The sequence below is a fragment of the Tenrec ecaudatus genome, chromosome 4 (genome assembly GCF_050624435.1).
Source record: "Tenrec ecaudatus isolate mTenEca1 chromosome 4, mTenEca1.hap1, whole genome shotgun sequence".
Classification (NCBI taxonomy): Eukaryota; Metazoa; Chordata; class Mammalia; order Afrosoricida; family Tenrecidae; genus Tenrec; species Tenrec ecaudatus.
The window spans coordinates 144,349,810-144,377,712 of NC_134533.1; the positions used below are offsets into that span (position 1 = coordinate 144,349,810).

The following is a 27,903-nucleotide window of genomic DNA, read 5'->3' on the forward strand; positions in this document are numbered from 1 at the left end:
GTCCTTTCATGTCCCTCTTCATTTGTGGAAAGTGAAAGAAGTCGCAAAGAGGGAGATCTGGTGAGTAGGGTGTGTTGAGCAAGACAGACATGCTGTTTTTGCCAAAAATTGGCGCACTTAGATTACTGTGATCAGATCAATTGTTGTGGCAAAAGTAGTCCCTCGTCAGCCACAAATGAGGCTTTTTTTGTTGCAGTCTTTTCCAAACATCTAAATCACTGGTTCTCAACCTTCCTAAGCCACAACCCTCTAATACAGCTGTTGTGACCCCCAACCATAATATTAATTTCATTGCTACTTCATAACTAATTTTGTAAATATCTGATAGGCAGGGTGTATTTTCATGGTTAAAAATTAAACATAATTAAAGCAGTGATTAATCACAAAAATAATTTGTAATTATGTATTGTGAAACATTTACTACATTATTTATTACAAATAAATGAAATTTTGTCTTGAAGCATGATGTAGCATAGGTAACAGTCTTCACACTGGGTACTCATGTGGGTATATCTGCATGTGGGCGGACTTGCCTATAGGCGATAGAGGAGCGGTGTCTCGACTCCTAAGACCATCGGAAACGTGTTTTTCAGTGGTCTTAGGTGTCCCCGGTGAACGCGTCATATGACCCCTAAAGGGGTCGCAACCCACACTTTGAGAACCGCTTCTCTAAATAGAAAGCCTGATTAGCAGTCTATTCTGGTGGTACGAACTGCAAATGCACTTTCCCCCCCCCACAGCAGAAAAACAGAGATTGTCTTGATCTCTGATTTCACTTGACAAGCTTTTTTGGGGTGAAGTGACAATGGCCTATCCACTGGCTTCATTGATGTTTGGTTTTAGGGTTGTAAGAATAGCACCATGTCTCATCACAGTAATGACCTTGATGAGAAATTAACTTTGTTTTTATCCCTTAATTCTATTTTCCACAAACTCTTTGAAGTTGTCCCTTATAAAATAAATATTCCATTTATTTTTATTTATTTTATTCTCTGCATTCATCCTTAGAATTTTTAGTTTATTGAGTAAAAATAATACTAGAGATACTATATAAATTTATTAAATGAAATATATGCTTTTTCTCAATAAGGAGTCCCGGTTGCATAGTGGTTATGGCATATAAGCCAGTCAGCCACAAAGTAAGCAGTTTGAAACCACAAATAGCTGTAAGGGAGAAAGAGAGGGTTTTCTGTTATCATAAATAGTTAGTCTTGGAAACTCATGGGACATTTCTACCTTGTTCTAGAGGGTTGTTATGAGTCAGTATTGATTCAGTGGCAGTACATGAGATGACATTTTCTCAGTTAAGGTCCAGTGAAATAGTATTTGTCCATAAAAAGAAATGAAGTACTAATGCTTGCTTGCTTTAAAATATAGTTGAACTGTAAGTGTAGTTGAACTAAGGGAAAGAAGCTATTCACAGAAAATTATGTGCTATGTGTCTCCCTTGTATAAAATGTCTTGAATATGAAAATCTAAAGAGGCAGAAAGTAAATTAGATATAAGGGAAGATAGCTAAAGGATATGGTGTTTCTTTTTGGAGTACCATATATACTCTAATATAAGCTAACCTGAATATCAGCCAGGGCACCTAATTTTACCACAAAAATTGCATTTAAAATGTGCTGCAGGGGAGGGAGAGTGGGGGGGAAGAAAAGAAAAATGATCTGATTCCAAGAGCCCAAGCAGAAAGTATATGTCTTAAGAATTATGAGGGCAACGAATGTATACGTGTGCTTTACACAATTGACATATGTATGGATTGTAGTAAGAGTTGTATGAGCCCCCAATAAAATGATTTTTTTTAATGTGGTGGAAAACTTGGTTTATACATGAATATATATGGTAATCAAAATGTACTAAAATGAGATGTGCTGTTGGGTACCTAGATATGTTAAATATACTAAAACCATTCGTGATTCTTTTAAATGGAATAAAACTAATATAAGTGTGTGTGTAAAGTAAAATAAGTCAAACTTGAGGTAATACCTTATATACTTGTGTATAAGCTGAGTTTTTCAGCACATTTTTTATGCAGTTTTGTGGTCAAATTAGATGCCTCAGCTGATATTTGGGACTGTTTTTACTGAAGTATGTACAGTATTACATGAACCTACATAACATTTCAAATTGATCAAATATATAACAATTGCAAATTGATAAAATAAAATAGCCTGAAATATTTAAGCTATAGTGGTTACCATGTAAGTCAAAATAACTCTAAGGAGAGGAAGACTATAGAAAGGGGATGCTAGCAATATGCTTGCATGGGTGGTTTTTGCCTTATAATAATTCATTGAGTTATTCTTTTAATGTGATTTTCTGTGAACATTAAATTTGACAGTAGAAATGCGTTAAGTCAACGTAAATAGATAAGAAATGCAACTAAACAAAATACTTTGGACTTGAAACTTTTTTATAGTATTAAAAACTACTATAAATATTGTTTGCTAAATACTGTGGAAACTTAAGTCATGTCTCCTTTGTTTGCACTTTTAACTAATTTTCTTTTCCTCTTCATTTGATACAGATAGTTGTGCAGGCATTGCAATGTTCCCATTACTCTATTCTTTGGCAGTTGGTGAAAATTACTGATGGTTCCCCTTCAAAAGTAAGTAAGAGTATGCTGGCAGAAGAGTTATTACTGAAATCATCTTGCTCGGCTCATGATTTAGTATAATTTGTTGTGAGCATTTATTTTATCAGACATATTAGAAATTCTCAAGTTTGCTTAATCTTGTAATGAGTATGTATTTACCTCTTTGGAAGATAGCCAAAATCTCCTTCATACTATGTATGGGTGATGATGTATATGTATATATTATACACAAATTTTGTAAGAAATAATTATAAAACATCAGTACTCTTATGTGACCTGCTAATAACACATTTTTATAGCAGATCACATTATTACTCTTGTCATTTGTACTATAGTTATTTATTACAAAATTTATTACAAAATTAAAAAATAATAGTATATAATTTTTTATTATGGCAGTGTGGCACATAGGCACTCAAACAGAAAACATCCTGTTATAAAAATACCTTTATTGGGCAGTAAAATTTTTGTTGATTTTTAACAAATCTGTTCACAAGTATGTAAAACAAAAAAGAAAATACAGGTCAGTTAATAAGTGAGCAGAAGTGGTGACACCTGCTCCATCTCAAGTATCTTTTCTAATCTAGAAAAACCTGAGGCCAATCCAAGGTGGCATGTCTGCTATCTGGGTATATCCTCTTAGGAATTTGGTGTCCTTAAGATTATTCTCAACACAAGGGCAAACTAGAACATAAACTCAGACCAGGCCTATTCAAGAACGTCTTTAAACCCACAATTTGTAGAAGGAGGAATAGTAGGTCAGTCATAAAATTTCTAGCTCATTTAACTTTCACAGAAATTTGTACCCTGAAATCTTTACTGCTTCAATGGCTGGTGTGGCAGGTGCAATCATCAGTTGAGATTTTAATTTAAAGTGTTCTATACTGGAGTTAGCTCTAAGAACCACATAGAAAAACTTATACTCAAAAGAAAATATATAATTATGAATAGACCTGGAATAAATTTAGAAGACAAGCTATTCAGGCCCTCTCTCCCCAAAAAAGAAAAAAAAATTCACTCATTGTAGTTACCTAACACAAATACAAAAATAAATATTTCACTTGTTTCATGAAATGACAGTGGCTTAAACATATGAGTAGAAGGGAGTAAAAAACATTCAATGAAGAAACCATATAAAGATACACTTTTTTTAAAAACATTTTATTAGGGGCTCATACAACCCTTATCACAATCCATAAATATACGTACAGCAACTGTATAAAGCACATCTGTATAAAGATACACTTTTAAAGTTTCCATTGAATTCATTACAGCCCTATGTCTCGTAGTACTGTGCTCCAAAGTGTTTTAATTCCTGAGTTTGCAGAGTTCCATCACCAGGCCTTTCGTCTAAGTCATCTTCTGCTTGTTGCTGCAGCATACTTTCTGGCATAAAGAACACATGTTTCCAACAAGATCTTCATGGTACTCGGGCAGTGACAACCATGAAATCTGTGGTGTGGTGGAAGACAAACAAAAAGGAAGTTTTCTTTTACTAGAAGAGTGTGTCAGACTGAAAAAATTAAATGGGAAGGCAAAGAATCTCAAAACACTTCACTCTGGCAGCATTTTTTAAATAGAGAATATTAAAAGTAGTTCAAGAATACAGATTCTTACTCCAATTATGAAATACAGTTTTAAAAATAAAAAATTTAAATCAGATTTACAGAGAGAACTAAACTTTGTTATTATTGTGTACCATAGAGTCAGTTCTGACACATACAGCCCTCTAACAGCATAACTGCATCAGAGTTTTTGGTATAGTGAGTTATATGTTAGGCTGATTGCCACACACTCAGCAGTTCACGCCTGCCAGTTCTACAGGAGAAAGTTGAAGCTTTCTACTCCTGTTACGATTGTCAGCCTCAGAAACTCAAGGAGGCTACTCTCACTGTAAGACAAAATCAGTCGCTGACAGTGGGTTGTTGTTGTTTTTAATTCTTTATGGGAGAAAATTGCTGTAGTGGCCATTGGGTTGAAATAGCTGATCTTTCAATTAGCCACCAAATACCAAGGCTCTTACTTATTTATTAGTTAATATAAAAATGTTATGCAAATCATTCTAGATTTATTAAATATAACCATCAACAGTCATTCAAAAATACTAGTAATTTAGGTCAGTCACAATCATCTCAGTGGCAATGTGTAAAATAAAAAAATCATCAACATGAAAAAAATTAGAATAAAAATAATTGTATAATATATGGTCTCTTATTTTAAAATTCTGACTTGCATATATCCAATTACCTTTAATTTTACCATATTAAAGTATATGTATATATACACACACATACAATTAGGGATTTTTGTTACTAATAGAAGATTAACTTTATTTTTACATTTTAAGACCAAAATTGTCAATAAAATATCAGGTTAATTGTCAATAAAAATTGTCCATCCAAAATCAATTTAATTAACATATTGCCCTCCTGGTTTAACCACTTTCCATAGGTAGAGTAAATTACTAATCGGAAAGGAAGAAAAATTCCAAGAAGAAAATGTTCTATATCAAACTGTTTGTTTTATATGAAAAATGTACAAAGACACTTCAAAAGGTTTACAGACAAATAACATTATCTTTCAGTCCTCCTCAAATTCACCGTCTTTACAGGTTTGAATAGCTTCTGTTTGGTCAAAATGAGGATATTAAACATAATAATGTTTTTATCTGCCCTTCACTGGGACTACTAGTTAATTTCTTGATTATTAACCAAAAGTTGGAGATTCAGTTCTCCCCAGAGGCTGTTCTGGGGAAATTCATTAGTTTTCAGTGAGATTCATTAACCATTTTCACCAGCCTTCCTATAATGCAGAATGTACAGAAAGAAAAGATTAGCCCACTATAACTTCCAATTTGACACATAAGTCACTTGAGATGCAGATAAGTGATTTACTAATTATTACTGACACCTAGAAAGCAAAGCACCTTGTAACTCATAAAATGTTTTGACATAAATTATCTAATTTAAAATTAGTTAAGTGACTTGCCGCAAGGTTACATAAATTAATGACATGGCCGAAAACAGGAGATTGATGGCTTATCTGTTAAGCTGTTAAAACAGAAAGTTCTGCCATCGAGTTGATTCCTACCTCATAGTGACCCTGTATAGGATTTCTGCAGCTGTAATTCTTTATGGCAACAGACAGACTCATTTTTCTCCCATGTAATAGCTGGTGGGTTTAAACTGTTGACCTTGTTAGTAGCAATGTCTAACTCCTACCACCATCAAGACTTCATAATAGGTAGAATAGATTGTGCTTCTTAAGTTTTCCAAGATATTACCATTTAAGGAATTTTAAAATCTGGCAATTATTGAGCTTGTAGTTTATATATATAAAAGTTGTTAAGGACAAATTTTGGCAACAAAAAAAATACTTTTTTAGTTTATATGTACACTGAAATTTACACCTTTCAAGATGATCACTTACATAAATGAGGTTTGATTGAAACTGCTTTAATGAAAAAATTCACTATGACCAGAGAGCGTCTTCCCAGGTGACGCCACTGGGTGCACTAACTCAGTGCAAGCTGCTTGATGCTCGCCTAGCAGGAAAAATGCTTACTATGAAAACTCCACTCCACTCAACGCAATCCAGTTTTGGGGGGACCCCCTCATATGCCATTTGGTACTACTGTTTGAAGGTGATGTTAACAATGAATATGTCCTACCACAAAAAGTAATTTTAAAAATAACTGTAAGGCCAAAACATCTTACTTCATCATGATCTGAGATTTTGATTTATTAACTATAACTCATAGGGATTTGCTGAACTAGAGTGAATACTAGAGAAATATTCAGGGTGTTTACGTCTTATTTGCTGTAGCAACATTATTCTGTTGTTTATAAATGTATTATTAGTACTATGAAAAGATTTTGTTTAACCAAACATGTTCATTTTAGATGAGACCCAGTGCTGCACTGTTGATGTTACCTTATTGCTATTTGGTTTTGTTTTTTCAATGACTTGAATACAAATACTCTTATTTAATTAAGTTTTTTCAGTATTTGTATAAAGTAGAGCTAGCTCATTCACTGCCATCAAATCGATTTCCAACTATTAGCAACCCTCTGGAGAGAGTAGAACTACCCCTGTTGGTTTCTGAGACTATAAATCAAGAGTAGGGAACATTTTTTCAGCTGTGGGCCACTTGGGCATTCATAACATCATTTTGAGGATTTTGCTGGCTATTCAGCCTGCCTGCGGCCAGAAGTTCCCCACCCTGTTGTAAATCTTTATAGGTGTATACAGTCTCATCTTTCTGCTGCCCAGTGGGTGATTTCAAACTTCTGGCCTTGAGGTTAGCATTAGCAGCCCAGTGCATCACCCACCATGCCACCAAAAATATAAATACATAATAAATTATGCTTCTTAGATTTTGATGTAAAATATAGAGTGGGTTTTATAAGCTGGAGGCCTTTACTTGGTGGATACATGTAAAAATCCTGTATCACGAGTACGGGACCTGAGTCTTCACAGAGATTGGGGCATACTTAGAGCACACGTCTTTTGAATGGCAATAAAACGCCCTTTCTATTGGTGCTTTTTCATTTCTTTAATTGTAAGTTTTAAGTACAATAGTTCTGAAGGGTTTTGTTTTAAATTAAGTTTTCTTAAGTGTGAGATGTACACAAACTAGTAGTGTCTTTTAATTTCTTGGGTATAGCACAGTTATGTCACATAACTTGGTTTCTTCCATCATTATGCATTTAAAAACTCTCTGATTTTTAAGTATCTTAGTTTGTATACCAGTCAAATTCTGGTGAAGAGTATGGAGAGCTTTATTCATGGTGCATTTGAAAATCTTTCCATCTTTTCCTGCATGTAATTTTTCACTCTGACATTTGAGTAGACCCTTGCAGCTTATATAGTTAACATTAACATGTCAATATTATGCTGATCATTTAAATGAAAGCAACCTGAAAGTAATTTTATTTTACATTATGAGTTATTGTTGGTGTAAGGAGGGCTCAAATATAAAGAATGTTTTGAAAATGATGATGGTAACATATGCACAAATGTGCTTGACACAATCGACATGTGTATGCATTATAACTGTAAAAGCCCCCAGTAAAATTATTTATATATGTATAATTTTTGGTGTAAGAGATATAGAGTGGCTTTTGGTATAAGATAGTGAATGGTTTCCATTAATTGTGGGCTCTTCGTTGGGCACATGCTCATTGGCAAAATACAGAAAAAATCAATAAAAAACATTAGTCTTTCTCTCTGAGGATAACCACTATTAACACTTCAGTGAATTTTCTTTTAGTACTTTTCTGTACATATTTTCCTAATACTGACTTCATATTATGTTGACAGGTTTATATTTTCTTTTTTAATTATTAAGAACTGTTTATGGATAATTTTTAATATGTGTATAATGTTCTATCTTGTATCTAAACCGTAATTTATTTTACCGCTCTCCTCTTGACTATTTAGGTTATTAAATGTTTTTACTAATAAACTTAATACAGCACTCTGCATTCAGGTTAGAAATCTTGTTCCATTTTTTCCTTGTTTCATCTCATTCTATTCGTAGCAATGGAATTGCTAGTACAGAGTTCATACAGTACATACATACTTTCAAGGATCTTCATACATACTATCAAAATGCTTCATAAAAAATGCTTTTTTCTCTTGTCATGAACAATGCCATTCAGGAGATAATGGATGGTAGTTATTGTAGAAGTTAAAATTCAAGTTATAATTTTATCTACAATGAGCACTATTTTATAAACAGGTGGACACAGTAACACATGGGATATTCACAAAATCAGAACAAGCATTAGATCTATATTTGAAGTAGACTTGCACTGGGCTTGACCAATGGGTATTTCCTCTGTTCCCCTAATTTCCAGAATTCAAGCTCTTTGGCAGTCTCAGGTCATGCTCAGTATACTTTGTTCCGGTGCCCCCTAGTGCTGGTCCTGTAGAAGCTGCCTTCAGTTTCTCTCTATCAGAAAACATCCTTCTTCCTACAGCTCCTTCTGGACTTAAACAAAGACATTTAAAGAGCCAGGTAAATAAGAGTTAGGGATAAAATAATGCCCTATTTTCCTCTTTGGCCTGGGAATCTAGAATTCATTTTCAGTGACTTTGCCTTCTGGGGTGGGGGGCTGCGGGGGGGACAGCTGTCATGCTCTCAGTACCCTACATTTGTAGTAATCTGATTTACCCTGCATGTTTCTATGCTAGACTACTGTAGGGAGAGCCTAAGGTTTACATTTCTGACTCCTGACCCTGGCCCGTTCCCAATCCTTCAAATCAAAGAAACGGACATCTTATAAGTAACATAACAAGTAAAGTTACTAAGGATATGTTTAGCTCCTAAGTGTGTTCCTCTGTTAATCTTTTGACTATCTCTTTACAAGTTCCAATGTTTTGACCCCAAATAAACTAGGGAGCAGTAATGATGGTGGGACTGCTAGTGTCCAAGTTCTGTGAGGAGACATGTTTAGCCTTGCTATTCTCCCCATAAGCCTACAGTCCTAGAAATGTACTGTCTATGGGCTCAAATGTAAAATTCATGTCAAATTGTAAAATCCATGTAAATTTCTTCCATGTAAAATTCTTCCTGTAGCTTTCACTTGCCTTTTCCTTACCCGTTTCTTCAAAATGACTAATAAAAGAAACAGCTCCTCCCCCAGAATTCCTGTAACAACAAAATATAGATGTGACGCCTTTCCCTCTGCAGAGCTGACTGTTTTGAAGAGAAGAAAACGGACATGAGAGATAATAGTTATCCATCTGGGAACAAGTTGTTAGGAGTGTATAACCATTTCACTTTGCTTCTTTACTTCCAGGAACCTTTTTTTCCCCCTGCCTTTTATTTCTTGAGAATTGTGTCCCCGCTATCTAGTTAGTTTCAAATGTTTTCCTTTGATGTTTTCCTAAATTCAGAGTCATCCTTCAATAGGCATGTCTGGTCACAAGTCTCTAATTGGCTGATATAGGAAAATTAAGGGAGAAAGACCCAGCTCTCGTTGTATATCCTTTTCTTCTTCAGCGCTTTATTCTTTGTAAAAATCTGGAATACAGATGTAGATGGCTGCTCATACCAAATCCTGCATTTTTCCAAAATTTTATCTAACTAAAATATTCTAAAAGCCACTGGAGTGGAGGGAGGGTGGGTTAGAAAGGGGGAACTGATTACAAGGATCTACATATAACGTCCTACCTGGGGGACAGACAATAGAAAAGTGGGTGACAGGAGATGTTGGACAATGTAAGATACGACAAAGTAATAATTTGAAAATTATCAAGTGTTCATGAGGGAGGGGGAAACAGGGAGGAAGGGGGAAATGAGCTGATGCCAGGGGCTGAAGTGGAGAGCAAATGTTTTGAGAATGAAATTATAAATGTATAAAAGTATTGTAACTGAGCTTATCAAAAACTTAAAGCAATATTGTGAACATTTTTTATTTTTAAAGTATAACTTAGCCTATGTTCTAGTGTGGAGGTTAGAGATTTGATGATAAAAGCATTTTGCATTCCTGTCAACTCGTTTATTGGGATAAAGAAAATAAGTGCTTGGTATCCCCTGAAAGATACAGTAATGTATTTTTTTTCTGTGGTACCTTTTAAATTTGTAACATTTTTCATAGTGCACATTCTATAATCAGTAGGTATTTGTTAAGTGACTTGTTGCTGTATTTGTTTTGGTCATTCTTATAACCTGGTAATTCATTTATATATGAAGTACACAGTTTATAATTAGGTACATTTCTAGCTCTGTGTGTGTGTGTGTGTGTGTGTGTGTGTGTGTGTGTGTGTGTGTGTGTGTTGGTGTATGGACTTCCTATTTAAGCCTTAATTCAGATTTTGACTCCACTTCTTAGTACATGTGGTTAAACAGCTAAATTGCTTCCCCTTTGTGCTTTAAGTTTCTAGTGAGTGAAATGAAAATTATGTTCTCTGCTGGATGTGATTCAATTGTGATAGAGTTTCAGTAAACATTGTAATCATTGATTTATGATCATTACCAGTAGTCTTTGCTTCTCCAATCTCCTTCCCTGTTGAAACCAAGAATTGATCCTCAAAGAGCTATTGCCTAAGGCTGAGAGTAGGGGCACCATGCTCAGTGGCTAGCATAGGTATACACGGTGTGATACATTTTGTCCCCCATCTGTATTTTGGGAGAGTTTGAGAATTCATGTTTCATTTTAGTCATAATAGTCACTACCTTTCCTCTGTCCCTATAGCGGCCTCTTAAGCTTCCTTCATCTTCAGGAAAGAGAAATCAGAAGTTGTTTGGGAGCTGCAGTAGGCAGCTTAAGCGTTCCTACATTAATAAGTGGTTAGTCTTTGAGACGATGACAGAGGCAGCAGGTTGGTATTCAAATCGTGAAGAACAGCAAAACTGAAAACTAGGTATCACAGTTGAGGTTTAACTAGCCAGTAGTTCTTTTATTATATCTTCACAACATGGCCTCCAAAAGAAGCTAGTAGCAGTGTCAGACAAGAAAGTAGCCTCAGAAAACCATTTTACTCCACTGCAATAGAGGTATTTTTCTCATGTTCACTGATGTGTCCCAATTGAACTGATATATTTTTCTTTTAAAATCAAATGCAATATGGATAATGGGTTAATTTGGCTGAAAATTAAAGTTTATGACTCTCGCTGTGTGTTATTGAGGGGGCCCTGGTGCCGTCGTCAGGTACACATTGAACTAACTGCAACGTCATCTGTTCAAACCCACCTGCCACTCCTTGAGAAAATCTGGACTATCATTCCCATAAAGATCTACAACCCCAGAAACCTTATTTAGGGTCATGAGTTCTGATGCCAGTGGGTTTGATGTGTTACTATGCCTGATATAGATGAGCATAACTTGTAACTCCTGAGAGCTTTATAATCCTGTGCAGGCTTAGCAAACCATAACCATGGGCCAAACCTAGTCCAACACTTTTTTTTAGTAAATAAAGTTTTATTGGAATACAGCTGTGCTCATTTGTTTGCATACTGTGTAGGACTCCTTGAGTGCTACTGTGGCAGATTTAAATATGTGGGCTAGACACCACATGAATTGCAAAGCACATATTTATTGTTTGGCCCTTTACAAAAAGTTTTCAACCCTTTAGACCAGTACCCAGAATTTTGTCAACTTAAAACCCTGTTGTCTATTCAGAGGAGCAAAAGTTTAATTTACATTTGAGATAAAGGATAACAATTAACGAAGGACTGGATTCAGAAGGGCTAGGAATGAATGAGTAATGGAAATAGAAAACAGAGAAGTAAGATAAATTATTATTTGAATTGCAGTAAATGACATGAAACAAAGGTGTATGAATTGTTGAACAGAAAACTGATCTTTTTAAAATCAAAATTCATAATGTAAAAAATTAACATCTGAGCTTAGTTTTGTGCCTTTTTTTAAATCATGGAAGTTGAAAACAAAAGAAAACAAAACATCAACAATAACAAAAAGCCAGTGATAACAACAAAGAAAAGCCTGTACTTAGTTCAAGGACTGTTTGTTGGGCTTTAGGAGTGTCGAGTCTGTAGGGTACCAACCTCTGGCCCCAAAGTCTTTTTTTGGAATTCCCTGGGACTCTTTGCTCTTTTCCTTTTGCTGTTGTGTTGCCCGCCCTTAGTATTTGCCTCAGTGTGGTGGGCTCATTTTGGGCGCAATTCCCACACCGTGTCTCCAGTGTCCCCTCTAGTGATGTGGGTCAATGTGGGATGCTGTGTCTCATACTGAGGTTGGGATTTCAACAATTTAAAGTCAAATGAAATATAGTAAAAGGGCAATCAAAGTGGAAAATTGCTAAGGAAATGAAAGCCTGAGGTCTAAAAGTCACACATACCTAAATGTTATTCCCAGCTGTTCAAAGGGATTTATGGGAGATAAGCTAACTGCCCAGTGTGTGTCTGTGCCCATTCACCTAAATATGTTTGTATTTATAATTCTCTAAGTTAAATCTCAGCTACTGCCATTGAGTCATTTGCTATTTATAGTTACCCTATAGGACCCTAAAGGAAAGGGTAGTAAATCTTTATTAAAGCAGATTGCTTGGAGTGCCGGGTGCCTTCTAACAACCCACCCTTTGGCTAGCAAGTGACTAAGGGTCCCCAATGTAACTAACTAGTTAAAATTAACTTTCTCTGATAATGATGTATTCAGATTCAGGCAAAACTTTACCTTTAAAGACCTTCAGCCTCTTAACTTGTTTTCTTGGCTTTGTCACACTTTTAGTTTCTTCTAAAAATAATACTATTGGTTAGTCACCCAGTAGATTGCTTACTTAGTTGTGATGATGTTTGACCTTTAGAGAAACCTTTTGCATCCAACTCCAACTTGAGCTAATTCCCTAGACAGTTTTTTGTTGTTATTGGTTTTGGGGGTGTTGTTTTTAATGGGGGTGGTGTCTTTTTTGTGACTGTGCATGAACTAAGAAATCTAAGGAATTAAGAAAGCATTAACACCTTTTAACCCCCTTTTTTATTCATTAATTAATAATTGTTTGGTAGAATATTTTACTTTTTCTACTTAAAAGGTGAAGACAGCAGCAAAAATTCCATTAATCCCAAAAGAACTCTCTTGGAGCCATCCTACTTTTCTGCTATCTTTTTTTTTTGCTATCTAATTACAATCACAATTCTAAAAAAGAGGTGGTTTCCTTCCTATCTTTAGTCCACTACATTCTGGCTTCAGCTCCCACAACTTCATTGAAAATGTTCTCCAGAGTCACCAGCAACCTCATCATTGTTTTATCCTTGGGGCACTTTCTATTCCTTTTTACTTGCAGGTATTTGTCACTTTAAAATACTCTAGTAATCATGAAACCATGATTCCAAACCTATTTTTAATTGTTTTCTTTCTTTACTTCTGGTTTTAGCTCTAGTTCTCAAGTCACTTCTTAGACTTCCTTACAAAGTCTTCTTTCTCCACTTATTTTTTAAGTGTTGGTTAACCCTTTAGTTCTTTAATTCTTCCTCCCCCTGATTATCATGACTCCAATCCTACCTTACAAATCTGGCTAGACCAGAGCATGTACACAGACGGATACACATAAGAGCTGGAAACACAGGGAATCCAGGACAGAGAAAAACTCCTCAAGATCAATATTGAGAGTAGCAATACCAGAAGGGGGCTGGGGGGAAGGAGGAACCAATCACAATGAACTACCTATAGCCCCTTCCCATGGGATTGACAACAGAAAGGGGGGTAAAGGGTCAATGTAAGACATGGGGGAAAAATCTATAAATTATCAAGGGTTCATGGGGGGGGTGGGAATGAGAAGCTTAATATCAAGGACTCAAGTAGAAAGAAAATGTTTTGAAAATGATGATGGCAACATGTAGTATTAGGATTGGGGGGCCAGCCCCCCACCACTACCCACTACGGGTTCAGTGAGCACAACTGTACGGTTGAGATATATAAATATTAAAGTCATCGAGAGCATGAGCGATAGAAGAGACATTACAATAATGCAGTCAGACACATTACATGGTAGCATTGCTCACCTCAGCCCCGCTTGGTGGTCCACGTGGAAAGAGGGGAGAGGAAAGGAGGACAAGAGAGGAGAGGGGGAAAAGAGCGAGCAAGGGGACGAAGAGAGATCTCTATGGTTAACCCAGGCCTATACCTCTTGGGGGCGTGCAAGCCCACTAATTACAAGTAGACATGCGTCACAGGAAGGGGTTGCACTACAGGCTATACAGCAGGGAGGGGGTGGTCTAGGGACATACGCACAATAGGAAGAGGAGGGATTGGGGGTATACATGTGACAAGATGGGCGGATCCTAGAGTCTGGATGGCACCTTAACTTTGACCTGTTCTCTGGATCTCCATAGGAACCATTATCAGTAGGGTGTAAACCCCACCTAAAGGAACAGAAGCAATCCATAGTCTCCAGCAGCAGGGAGCAGGCCCACCCCTGTGGTGTGGCCAGAAAGTCTGCCTCCAGGGAGGATCAGACCTCCCCCCACAGCAACAAATGTATAGATATGCTTGACAGACACAATGAATGGATGTATGGATTGTGATAAGAGTTGTATGAGCCCCCAATAAAGTAATTTACCACTCATGTCAGCTAAAAGAAAAATGTATATACCATATATACTCATGTATAAGCCAAGTTTTTCAGCACATTTTTAATGCAGTTTATGTGGTAAAAAGTCATTTGTACATTCGCCTTTGCTTATGTTAATTATTGCTATTTTAATATCAACTTAATACTGAATTTGTGTTGCTTATTAATCTATGATAAGAATGTAAGCTCTGATACTACTTATTCCTAGGTTCAAATTCTTTCTAATAACAACTACTCAGTCAATATAAAGATTAAATTACTTAACAGTATAAACCCTTAGACTAGTTCCTTACTCATAGTGCTTTTTAAACTTGTTTCCTTTTGAATTTTCAAATGTTGTCCATATGAAATAGTGTCTGGCCATCAAATTAAGCCCCATTTACTCATCCAAATCTGAAATAAAGCCTGTCCTTGAAGATTTCTCCAGCTCAGCTCTCACTGCTTCAGTTAGAATTAATATGCAATATTTGAGCACTTGATTACTCTGTAATTGGTCTGGTTCTCTACTGGAATATTAGTGCTTTGAAGACATTGACACTATGTTAAACTTACCTTTCTTTCCTTGACATTTTGCAGAGGGTTAAGGATAATTAAAACTAAGCTAAGGATAATTGTTCCTTTTTTATATGCTATCAGTTTTTTATGCTCCTTCCATTAAGACTGACATCTGGGAAATAACTGTATGATTTGGTTCCTAACGATAAGGAGGAGTTCAATATGCTGCTGTGTACTCTCATGTTATTATCACCTAGTTTGTGTTATAGGAATGAAAAACATATCTAATATTATCAATCTAAATAAACCATATCTAACAAAGAAAGAAAATGTTAAAAGGTAATGATACTGAGCATTCTATAGCTAAGCATAATTTTTCTTTTTTATAGACTATCAGTTTTTTATGCTCCTTCCATTAAGACTGACATCTGAGAAATAACTTTATGATTTGGTTCTTAATGATAAAGTTGATTTTATTAATTTTATTGAAAATCCATCAGTGTGGCTACTTTTGGTGTATTTTTTTCCCCTGGCTCAGTTTTCTATGATACTGTAATTCATGCTGCAAATTTTAATGTCTTGCAGGAGGATTTGTTGGTTTTGAGGAAAACAGTGAAATCGTTTTTGGCTGTTTGCCAACAGTGCCTATCTAATGTTAATACTCCAGTGAAGGAACAGGTAAGGAAATAACAGTTAAAAATCTTTCAGTAGAGCTTAAAGAAATTGGGGAATAAAACAAACAGTAAGTTGGGGCGGGAGGGGAAAGAGAGGAGCTGATACCAATGGCTCAAGTAGAAAGCAAGTGTTTTGAGAATGATGATGGCTACAAGTGTACAAATGTGCTTGACACAATGGATGAATGTATATGAATTGTGATAAGAGTTGTACAAGCACCCAATAAAATGATTTTAAAAAGAAAAAAACAGTAAGAAGATGTCATTTTTGGTGGCAATTTTTAACTTCCAGGTTCACCCCTAACATTTTGACAGGATATGGTACAAGAATATATAGAATTTTTTATTATGTGTGTTATAAAGCAAGCTAACAAACTGCTAATAAAAATAGATATTATATCATTTTACCTTGACAACTATACTGTCATGAAGACCTGTGGAACCAGGTTCAAGTTTAGAATTCTTGATTCCTAAGAATTATTAGAACTTGGCATTCTGGTCAACTGGATTATAGCATGACTTCCTCTCATCTTACCTTCAGCTCTTTCCCGCACTTCACACTACATGTCCAAACTGTATATATCACTCCCCAGACAATTGATACTTGACCACCCTGGGGTCTAGGAGTAGACACAGTAGGCCTGTAGTCCTCAACTAGAAACCTATGTGGTTTTGACAGCAGGGTAAACTCTGTAGTGGCAAGGAATGATTGATTCCTAGTCTTTGTCTAAAAAATAAAGGTTTAGGGGTAAAGGAGATGATGTCAAGGAGACCATATAGAAAAAGAATGTTTGGAAACATTGTGGTAGCAATTATACAACTCTATGTGATTGAAATATAAAATGAATAAAAACAAATGATATGATATATGTATTAAATCCATACTAATTTTTAAAATCATTTTATTAGGGGCTCATACAACTCATCACAATCCATACATCAATTGTGTAAAGCACATTTGTACATTCATTGCTCTCATCTTTCTCAAAACATTTGCTCTCCACTTAAGCCCCGGCATCAACTCCTCATTTTCCCCCTCCCTCCCTGCTCCTCCTCCCTCATGAACCCTTGATAATGTATAAATTAATATTTTGTCATATCTTTCACTGTCTGACATCTCCCTTCACCCACTTTTCTGTTGTCCATTCCTGGGAGGAGGTTATATATAGATCCTTGTAATCAGTTCCCACTTTCCAACCCATCCTCCTGGTATCACCACTTGCACCACTGGTCCTGAAGGGATCATCCATCCTCGATTCCCTGTGTTTCCAGTCCCTCTCTGTACCAGTGACATACTCTGGTCTAGCCAGGTTTCATACTAATTTTTTTAAAGAAGGAAAATATTTTATAAAATAAAGGTGCAAACCCATTGGTCCAACTCCTTGATCCTTGGGGAGTGGCAGTCCAAAAAGGTCAGAGTGGGGTTCATGCAGCACTATTGCTCTGAAATGATTTTGTGAGTCATTTCTCTCATTATAATATATTAGTGTTCTGCTAGGAAGTATTTCCATAGTAAGCAGATCATACCTTTTTTTATGTAGTCTATTACATTGGTCAGGAAAGCATCTACTCCATCTAGTTAAGGGAACTGTGGGATTTATCATTTTGATCCCTTCTTAAAAATAGATTGGCACAGGTCTTTCTTAAATTATCAGCATCTAATTTTAAACAGGATCAGAGATGGTCTATCATAAGCCTTATTCTCTGAGCATTCTGAGCCCCACCTGTGCTGTACAAAGTACCCAACTCTGTGGCCCTTGAGACCAAAAATTTAGTTTTTGCATAAGTCCTATGCAGTGGTATCTCAAACCATGGCGGGGATAAAAAATATTTCTATATAATCTCTCTTAATTCACTACTCTACTGGAGCAAGATGAAGCTGCCTCATTTTGTAAAGAGTTACAGTGCAACTCTATCCTGTAAATTGCTATGAGTCAGAATTGACTCAAGGGCTGTAGGTTTGGTTTGGTTAAATATAATTATTTTATATTGGACATGTTTTAAAGGATATGAATACTACACTCCAGTTTGTTGCCTTACACAGTTTGTCTTAAGACTTCTGCTAATTAGCTAGAGTGAGGGGAAAAGAATATACCAAGGAGACAGGGGAGGAGAGGTTTCAGAGTTTCTTATTGAATACAAAGATGATCTCATATGTAATCTGCCACCACCCCCCACTGAATTCACAATAAAAAGTTGGGTATAGGGGCCATGTGACATTCTTCTAATTATTTGATTACCATAAGTAGCCTATAATTTATTTCTAACCCCTGTCAATATCTATAAATTTTATATTTCCAGAGTTCAGCTGAACCCATTTTTTTTTATTCACATCTGAGTCAACTAGTTTTGAGTTAATGTAAGTAAGTCAAAGAAATAGATATTTTAACAAGTGATCCAAAATCAGAGTCAAGGAGGGTGTGGGAGGTCGGGCAGGGCTGGATCAAGGGCAATGTGACAGAGGAATTCCTAAAACCCAGATGAAGACAGAACCTGATAGTGAGACAAGAGGAAAGTACAAAGAAATAAAGAACTAGGAAGCAAGGGTAGTTAGTCATAGAGATTTAAATACAGGCATATAAAGATATAAATATATAACACAAAAGGGAAATAGATTTATGTACATATATTTATAGGTTGAGTATTAAGAAAACTGATGGACAGTGGACCCCTGCACAAGTACTCCCTCAACACAAGAACACTTTGTTCTAACAATTCGGCAGTCTGAGATGCTCACCTGCCCTGCACGATCGCTGAAGATAAATGGGTACACAAGCAAATGTGAAGAAAGCTGATGGTGCCCAGCTACCAAAAGATATAACATCTGAAGTTGCTGAAGACAATGAGTGCACAGGCAAATGTGAAGAAAGCTGATGGTGCCTGGCTATCAAAAGATATAGCACCTGATGTCTTAAAAATCTGAAGATAAGCAAGCAGCCATCTAGCTAAGAAACAACAAAGCCCACACGGAAGAAGCACCCCAGCCTACCCAGACACAAACGATGAAGACAAAGCAGGTGCATAAGCAAATGCAGTGAAGAAAGCTAATGGTGCCCAGCTGTCAAAATATATAGAATCTAGATTCCCGTTGGCGGGAAAGATAAAAAAGGGACCATCTAACTGAGAAACAACAAAGCCCATATGGAAGAAGCACACCAGCCTGTGAAATGACAAGGCATCAAAGGGATCATGTATCAGGCATCAAAGACCAAAAAAAAAAAAATTTTAAAAATCAAAGCATTGAATGAGGGAGAATGCAGAGTGGGGACTCAGGGCCCATCTAGGAGAAATTGGACATCCCCTTGCAGAAGGGCTGCGGGGAGGAGACGAGCCAGTCACGGTGCAGTGTAGTAATGATGAAACATACAATTTTCCTCTAGTTTTTAAATGCTTCCTTCCCCCCCACTATCATGATCCCAATTCTACCTTACATATCCGGCTGGACCAGAGGATATACACTGGCACAGATAGGAACTGGAAATACAGGGAATTCAGGACAGATGAACCCCTCAGGACCAGTGGTGAGAGTGGCGATATCAGGAGGGTGGAGGGGGAAGGTAAGGGAGAAAGGGAACAGATGACAAGGTCTACATATAACCTCCTCCCTGGGGGACAGACAGCAGAGAAGTGGGTGAAGGAGACGTTGGATGGTGTAAGATATAATAAAATAATAATTTATAAATTATCAAGGGGGAGGGGGTAGCGGGGAGGGAGGGGAAAAGGAGCCAATATCAAGGGCTCAAGTAGAAAGCAGGTGTTTTGAGATTGATAATGGCAACATATGTAGGAATGTGCTGGACACAAATGATGTATGTACAGATTGTGAAAAAGAATTATATGAGCCCCTAATAAAATCAATTTTTTAAAAAGGAGCTGATATCAAGGAGTTCAAGAAGAAAAAAAAGATATTTTAAAATCAAAAACAGTCTTAAATATTGCTATTGTTTAATGAAAAGAACTGAGTCACTATTAAGTTTAGTGATTGAAATATTGAAAATTTTAGTATGGTTCTACTTTTGAACTGTGTAATATGTTTTTGTTAACATTGACTTGTTCATATAGCTGTATTCCTACAATATTTTACTGATGAAATCTCTTTCCATTTCAGGCTTTCATGTTGCTCTGTGACCTTTTGATGATTTTTAGCCACCAATTAATGACAGGTGGCAGGGAGGGCCTTCAGCCTTTGGTATTTAATCCAGATACTGGACTCCAGTCGGAACTCCTCAGTTTTGTGATGGATCACGTGTTCATTGACCAAGATGAGGAGAACCAGAGCATGGGTATTTATAGCTATCATTTTGTCATTTTTTATCTTATTTGACCAATCCCCAAAGATTTGAATCCCCCCCCCAAAACAATTAAAATTTAACCATACAAGATTTCTCACTTTTAAATAAGTGTTAGTGGTAGTTAATGAAGTTATACAGTTCAAACTAACAGGAGGACAAAAAAGTAGTCTCTCCCCTTTATCAAGTAGTGCTTCCTTATTCATTTTCTAACATCTGCACAGTTCATTGGTTCTCAACTTTTGGGGGTCAAACGACCCTTTCACAGGGGTCACCCATTCATAACTAGCAAAATTGCAGTCATGAAGTAGCAACAAAAATAATATATTATGTTTGGATGGGTCACCACAACATGAGGAACTGTATGAAAGGATTGCGGCATTTAGGAAGGTTAAGAACCACTGACACAGAATTGCATTATATAGGTACAGCATACTTTTACAGTCAATCTCATATCACTTGACATGTAACTAGTGTCCAGACTTCGGTTTTTATTAATTTTTCTATAAATGTCCATTTTTCACTTCCCACATTTGCAAATATACATTAGCAATATGTTTTTTATAATTGAGTGAGTCCAGGCTCACAATTTTTCTAAAGAAAAGCATCCAGATTTCTTGCAATTTCTCAGTGGAGTAGCAGATAGTCCATCTGTTATAACATAAATAAACAAATTTGATATATTACATGATGGACTATTGTCAAAGCTCACCAGTCAAAATTGTGTTGAATCCAAACAATGGTAACTTTGCAAAATTAGACTGAATTGTAAATGTTTCGTTTTAAATGTTTGTTAGAACTGGTTATTTGCAAAATAGATTATTTAAGCATTCTATTGTTGGAGCCGACGTCTTTCACAAATCTCTTGTGTGCAATCAGAATGTTCCTTTAGTATCAGAACAATTTAGGAGATTACTAGTGTGTGAACCAAAATGTCTCTATTTAAGGCCTATCTTAATCTCAGAAATTGAAATTTACCTGCTATTTATCCTAAAACAAAGTGATGCTTCACAACAGGACTATTTAGTTAAATGAGAGGTTAAAAATAAATTATTTAATGAAAATATACATGTGAAGAAGGAAAGAAAAAAAGCTGTTTCCAAATACTGAATAGCATAGGACATTAATGGGTCAATGCAAAGAGGTTGATCCTTAAACATATCTGTTAACTTTCATCATCTAAAGCAGCGGTTCTCCACCTGTGGGTCAAGACCCTTTTGGGGGGTCAAATGACCTTTTTACAGAGGTCACCCAATTCATAACATTAGCAAAATTACAGTTATGAGGTAACAACAAAAATAATTTTACGGCTGGGGAGTCACTACAACATGAGGAACTGTATTAACAGGTGGCAGCCTTAGGAAAGTTGATAACCACTGGTATGGGGAATTTTTTTCCCTAGTATTAGAAATTAATCCCTGAGACAACCTGTGACGAAGAAAAATACTACTTGTTTTAAAAATATTTGCTTTTTTTTTCCTATACAGGGCATGATAGGCTAACGTGTTTTATTTCTCAGCTGATAATATAACCATGGTTTAGGAAAGGTACTAAACAGTAAATATTATAATAGCCATATATCCATTGCTCTACAAATAATAATTAAAAAAGTAAACAGACATCTTCTCAAAGCATTTAAAAAATCAGAGAAAAGAAATTGACCTTTGATTTGCTTAACATGCTCAGGCTTTGCCATCTATAACTCCCATAAGAGGAATCTTAATGCTTTCTAAGTGTTTGATAAGTGTTTAACCAAAATTCAAGATCTTAAAGTCATTTAAATATAAAATAATAAATTTTCAGTCTGATTGTTTTTATCCCGTCTAAAACTCAATTACCATATCTACATGAGTATAAACCAACCGAATATCAACCGAAACACCTAATTTTACCAGAAAAACTGCATTAAAAATGTGCTGAAAAACTCAGCTTATACACGAGTATATATGGTACACCTATTTGTAAAGTTATAGTACTAACCTGGCTTTCAGTTATATACATTATTTTTATTTACCTTGGTCAAAGGGCCAAACTTCATAACCACTTTATTTTCTGTGGCTAGAGGGTGATGAAGAAGATGAAGCTAATAAAATTGAGGCCTTACATAAAAGAAGGAATCTACTTGCTGCCTTTAGCAAACTTATCATATATGATATTGTTGACATGCATGCTGCTGCAGACATCTTCAAACATTACATGAAGGTATAGTCTCATTTAATTTTATTTTCTTCTAAATGGCAAGGAAATTTATCATTAAAATCAAAGCCTGGTGAACAAAGTTAAAATTGACAACTTTCATTTATGCATTATTGATGCTTTTCTGATATAGCTTAAGTTTCTCTTTGATATGTATTCTTATTATAAGGGAACTTCACCAAGTTTGTGGAAAAGAGGAACTGGAAGATAATGGAATTTTCCACAAACTTTTTAAAGTTCCCTCTCCCAGGCACTGAGTTTCAACGTTTTGTAGTTTATTGTTAATTTGTTTGTTTTCATTCCTGCCCTCAAGTGACCCTCAGTCAGAATCCAGTAAATAGACAAAAACACTATACAGTATAATAGTGCACTTAAGAATTATATATATATGTATATGTGTATATATAACAGATACTCTTAGAAATTATGACAGTTAGTGAAAACTTCTCAGAAGTACCTTCTGAACTAAGTCTGAGAGGACAAAGTAGTTAAAAGAGTAGAGCAGTGGTGGGAAGAGTTTGCAGACAGATTGAACTCTGTGTACAAAGACACAATGGAATCTGAATTTTATGAGGGAAATGCAAGTAATTTGATGATATAACAGTATAGGTTACTGCTGATAGAAACAACTTGACATATCATATAATTAGGTGATATCAGACCTTGTATGCTGTTTAGAAAAATGTGGATTTTATCTGGAGGAAGATAAGCTATTAGGTGATTTTCATTTGCTGTAGACATTCCTTATATGACAGTCTTTTCATATACACTACTGGTTCTAGTTTCCATGAGCTTCGTTTGTCCTTGACTTTAGAAAAACAATTCTTGAAACTGTTCATAGTAACATCTGATAGGCATAAATTGGAGCAACACACTGAAGTGTACATGTATTTACCTTAGTCTTATGTCATAGAAAATATCCTATTTTGCCCACATTCATATCCACTTGTGTTTTCATCTGTGTGTAGGAATGATCTAATTCCAGTTAAAATATAATAACCAATTGTATTTTGCTGAACAACTTTAATATAATTGGCACCAAGTGAGTAGCCAGAGGCTTAGAAATAAGACCTGGTATTTGTACTGAGGAATTCACAGATTGATAGAGAAGCTGTGGTAGATAATATTATGTAGCAGGTAAATAATGGCTGCCATTTGTGTTTAAAACAGTGTTTTACTGCTTTTGGTTTCTTTGATTATGATCTTGTGAGAGAGAAAATACTATCCTTATTTACAGATGAGGAAACTAATACTCAGCAAGGTTAATTAACTTTCTCAAGATCGAAACAACTCTTCGGGTAACAAAAACTGGGGTTTCATTCTAGGTCTGTCTGATTTCAAGGTGTGGCACCATTTAGACCACAAAGCTTCCACATGATTATTGTAGTGATAGATGTATGATGTAGAATAGCACAGAGACTTACCTGAGAGGAACCACAGAGGCTTCGTAAAGAACAATCACTCAACGGTTGAGATGGATCCATGGGAGAGAGATTAATAAGCATGAAAAGGAAGAAAAACCCATGCCAAACTGGCAACATAAAGATACCTACCTGTGTTTAACCTAATGTTTTTCCTATATAGTCTCAAAGAAATGATGAAAAAATTTGTCAAACTGATGCTGACAGCTAAATACACTGATATATTTACCTTTGTCTCTTAGAAAAATGTTGGTGAACATCTGTTCTTAGAGTAATTATCACTTCATTGCTGAGTATTCACAGGCACTAGTAATGTATTCTCTAATCTTGAGTAAATTTAATACAAAACTGATTGCCAGAATAGTTGTTCCCAATTCTGATCATTCCCTGGTGAATTGGAGTTTTATTCTAAAGTACATATTCCTTGATCCCACTTAACATAAAGGAGACTATCTAGAATAGAACTGGGCATTGTTTGATTTTACTTTGAAGTAGAGCCAAACCCGTAACACCTAGCAACAAGGATAGATGTCAGGCATTGTGTTTTGTTGTTGTTGCTGTTTTATTTTCTGTATGATCTTGCTGTTGCAAAAATCAGAACCATGATTATCCTCTCAACCCTTTAGCACTTTTTTTATTTTTCGGGATTCCTTAAAGAACATCGAAACAGTGTTTTCACCATCTCAGAAACTTGTCTAAGAACCTGACTTATCTAGAATGGGAAACTAATTCATTTGGAATGACAAGGTGCTCTCTTCCCTAAGATTGGAATCCAGCTCTGTTTTGACAATGTTGGTCCTATCTTTTTTTGTTGTTGTTCTACCTTTTAAAATGTGATTGTTCCCCTTAGGGAATCAACAAGCTTAAAGTGTGAAGAATTCTAGTTGATCCTTCGCATCCCATAACAGTAATTGCATTGGTGCTTCATCTAAAAACTTGTTCTATGCTTAGCGCTTTCTTTTTGTATACATCTGTTCATAGTAGGTCTTAACTTCTTTATGGTTATTCTAATAAGTGCATGACTTTATGGGTTTTTCTCATGTTTCCTACATGAGCACTTCAAATCTGAAGTTTCCCGAGTTCTCCCTGTTGATGTAATTTACTCTTCTTCATCCTTAGGACAATTCTTTTGGGAGAAGTGGGGGGTGGTGGTGGTGGTGAATAATACTTAACTTCACAGAAAAGACAGTTGTTTTTATTTTTTTCCCTTTTTAAAACCTCGTATCCAAGGAGTACACCAATCTTTTTGAAGACTGTAAAACTCCAGTTTCTAGTCTGTGGTGATGGTGGTAGTGGTGGTTGTTTGATGCCTTCCAGTCAGGTCCAACTCAGAGCTACCCTGGGTCCCACAGCACAAAAAACTGCGTGGTCTTGCACCATCCTCAAAGTTATTCTTATGCTTGAGCCTACTGTTTTAGTCAGTGTGTCAGCCCATCCCAGTAAGGGCCTTCTTTTTCTTCGTCTCTGTCTTTCCACTTTATGAAACATGATGACCTTCTCCAAGGACTGGTCTCTCCTGACAACATGTCCAACTTACATAAGACAAAGTCTCACTGTCCTTTCATTTAAAGAGCATTCTGGCTCTACTTCTTCAAAGACAGATCTGTTTTCTTTTGTCCGTCTGTGGTGCTTTCAATATTCTTCGACAACACCATAATTCAAATGCATCGATTTTTTTTCTTTTTGGTCTTACTTATTCAGTGTCCAACTTTCTCATGCACATGAGACAATTGAAAATACCCTGGCTCTGAGATCAGGCGTACCTTAGAGTCCTCCAAGTAACCCCCATGCTTTTCAATACTTTAAAGAGGTCTTAGGCAGCAATCTGCCTAATGCAGTGCATTGTTTGATCTCTTGACCACTGCTTCCTTGAGCTTTAATTATAGATCCCAGCAAAATGAAATCCTTGATATCTTCAATCTTTTTTCTGTTTATCATGATATTGCCTATTAGTCTAGTTGTGAATATTTTGGTTTTGTTTACATTGAGTTGCAACTCATACTTAAGGCTATAATCCTTCATCTTCATTAGCAAGTCCTTCTTGCCTTCCTCACTGTAATTCAGCAAGCAAGATTGTATCATCTACATATCACAGGTTGTTCTTAAGCCTTTCTCTGACGTGATGTCACATTCTTCTTCATGGAAGGTAGCTTCTCTGATTATTTGCTCATCTTACAGATTGAATAAGCATAGTGAAAAGATATAATCCTGATACACACCTTTCCTGATTTGAAGTCACACAGTATTTCTGTTTGCACAATGTAGTGTTCTGCAATTCCCATTCTTCTCAAGATTATCCATAATTTGTTATGATCCACACAGTTGAATGTGTTTTCATAGTAAATGAAACAAAAGTAAACATCTTTCTGGTATTCTCTGCTTTCAGCCAAAATACATGACATCAGCAATGACATACCATATTCCAAGTCCTCTTCGGAATCCAACCTGAGCCTCTGGCATGTCCCTGTCAATGTATTGTAAACCATTGTTGCATGATGTTCAGCAAAATGTTTCTTCCATGTGATATCAATGATACTGTTCTATAATTTGAACATTTAGTTGGATCACCTTTCTAGAATGGGTACAATTATGAATCTCTACCAGTCAGTTGACCACAAAACTGTCTTCCACATTTCCGGGAGCAAACCAGTAAATGCTTCCAGTGCTTCATCAGCATGCTTGAACATTTTCATTGGTTTTCCATCAATTCCTTGAACCTTGTTTCAGACTAATGCAGTTAGTGCTGCTTAAAATTCTTCCTTCAGTGTCATTGGTTCTTGCTCATATGCTACCTTCTGAAATGGTAGACTGTGGACTAACTCTGTCGGGTATAGTGACTCCATGGTTTTTTTTTCTCCATTTTCTCTTGAATCCTGCATCATTCAAGATTTTGCCTATAGAATTTTTCTTTTTTTTTTTAATTTTATTTTAACAATTTATTGGGGCTCATACAATTCTTTTCAAAGTTCATACATATACATACATCAATTGTATAAAGCACATCTGTACAGTCTTTGCCCTAATCATTTTTTTCTCTTCTTTTACATTTTATTAGGGACTCATACAACTCTTACCACAATCCATACATATACATACATCAATTGTATAAAGCACATCCATACATTCCCTGCCCCAGTCATTCTCAAGGCATTTGCTCTCCACTTAAGCCCCTTGCATCAGGTCCTCTTTTTTTTTTTCCCTCCCTCCCCAGTCCCCCCTCCCTCATATGCCCTTGGTAATTTATACATCATTATTTTGTCATATCTTGCCCTATCTGGAGTCTCCCTTCCCCCCTTCTCTGCTGTCCCTCTCCCAGGGAAGAGGTCACATGTGGATCCTTGTAATCAGTTCCCCCTTTCCAACCCACTCACCCTCCACTCTCCCAGCATCGCCCCTCACACCCTTGGTCCTGAAGGTATCATCCACCCTGGATTCCCTGTACCTCCAACCCTCATATGCACCAGTGTACAGCCTCTGTCCTATCCAGCCCTGCAAGGTAGAATTCGGATCATGGTAGTTGGGGGGAGGAAGCATCCAGGATCTGGGGGAAAGCTGTGTTCTTCATCGATACTACCTCACATCCTAATTAACCCATCTCCTCTCCTAAGCCCCTCTATGAGGGGATCTCCATTGGTCGACACTTGGGCCTTGGGTCTCCACTCTGCACTTCCCCCTTCATTTAATATGATATATATATATATACATATATACACATACATATATACACATACATACACACACTTATATCTTTCTTTTTTTTTTTGCATGATGCCTTATACCTGGTCCCTTGGGCACCTCGTGATCGCACTGGCCGGTGTGCTTCTTCCATGTGGGCTTATTTGCTTCTGAGCGAGATGGCCGCTTGTTCACCTTCAAGCCTTTAAGACCCCAGTCACTATCTCTTTTGATAGCCGGGCACCCCATCAGCTTTCTTCACCACATTTGCTTATGCACCCATTTGTCTTCAGCGATCCTATCATGGAGGTGTGCAGTCAATGATATGATTTTTTGTTCTTTGATGCCTGGTAACTGATCCCTTTGGGACCACTCGATCACACAGGCTGGTGTGTTCTTCCATGTGGACTTTGTTGCTTCTGAGCTAGATGGCCGCTTGTTTATCTTCAAGCCTTTAAGACCCCAGTCACTATCTCTTTTGATAGCCAGGCACCATCAGCTTTCTTCACCACATT

At 36.4% G+C, this 27,903-nt stretch overlaps 1 protein-coding gene across 3 annotated transcripts in view; it reads left to right on the forward strand.

Moving 5' to 3' along the window:
• STAG1 (STAG1 cohesin complex component) overlaps positions 1 to 27,903 on the forward strand; it is a 390,900-nt gene that overhangs the window by 338,610 nt on the left and 24,387 nt on the right. For all 3 annotated transcript variants that reach the window (XM_075546879.1, XM_075546878.1, XM_075546877.1), the window contains 4 exons: positions 2,531 to 2,611; positions 15,719 to 15,811; positions 19,916 to 20,090; positions 22,159 to 22,298. In XM_075546879.1, the coding sequence (XP_075402994.1) occupies positions 2,531 to 2,611; positions 15,719 to 15,811; positions 19,916 to 20,090; positions 22,159 to 22,298 (489 nt within the window). The remainder of the gene's footprint in view (positions 1 to 2,530; positions 2,612 to 15,718; positions 15,812 to 19,915; positions 20,091 to 22,158; positions 22,299 to 27,903) is intronic.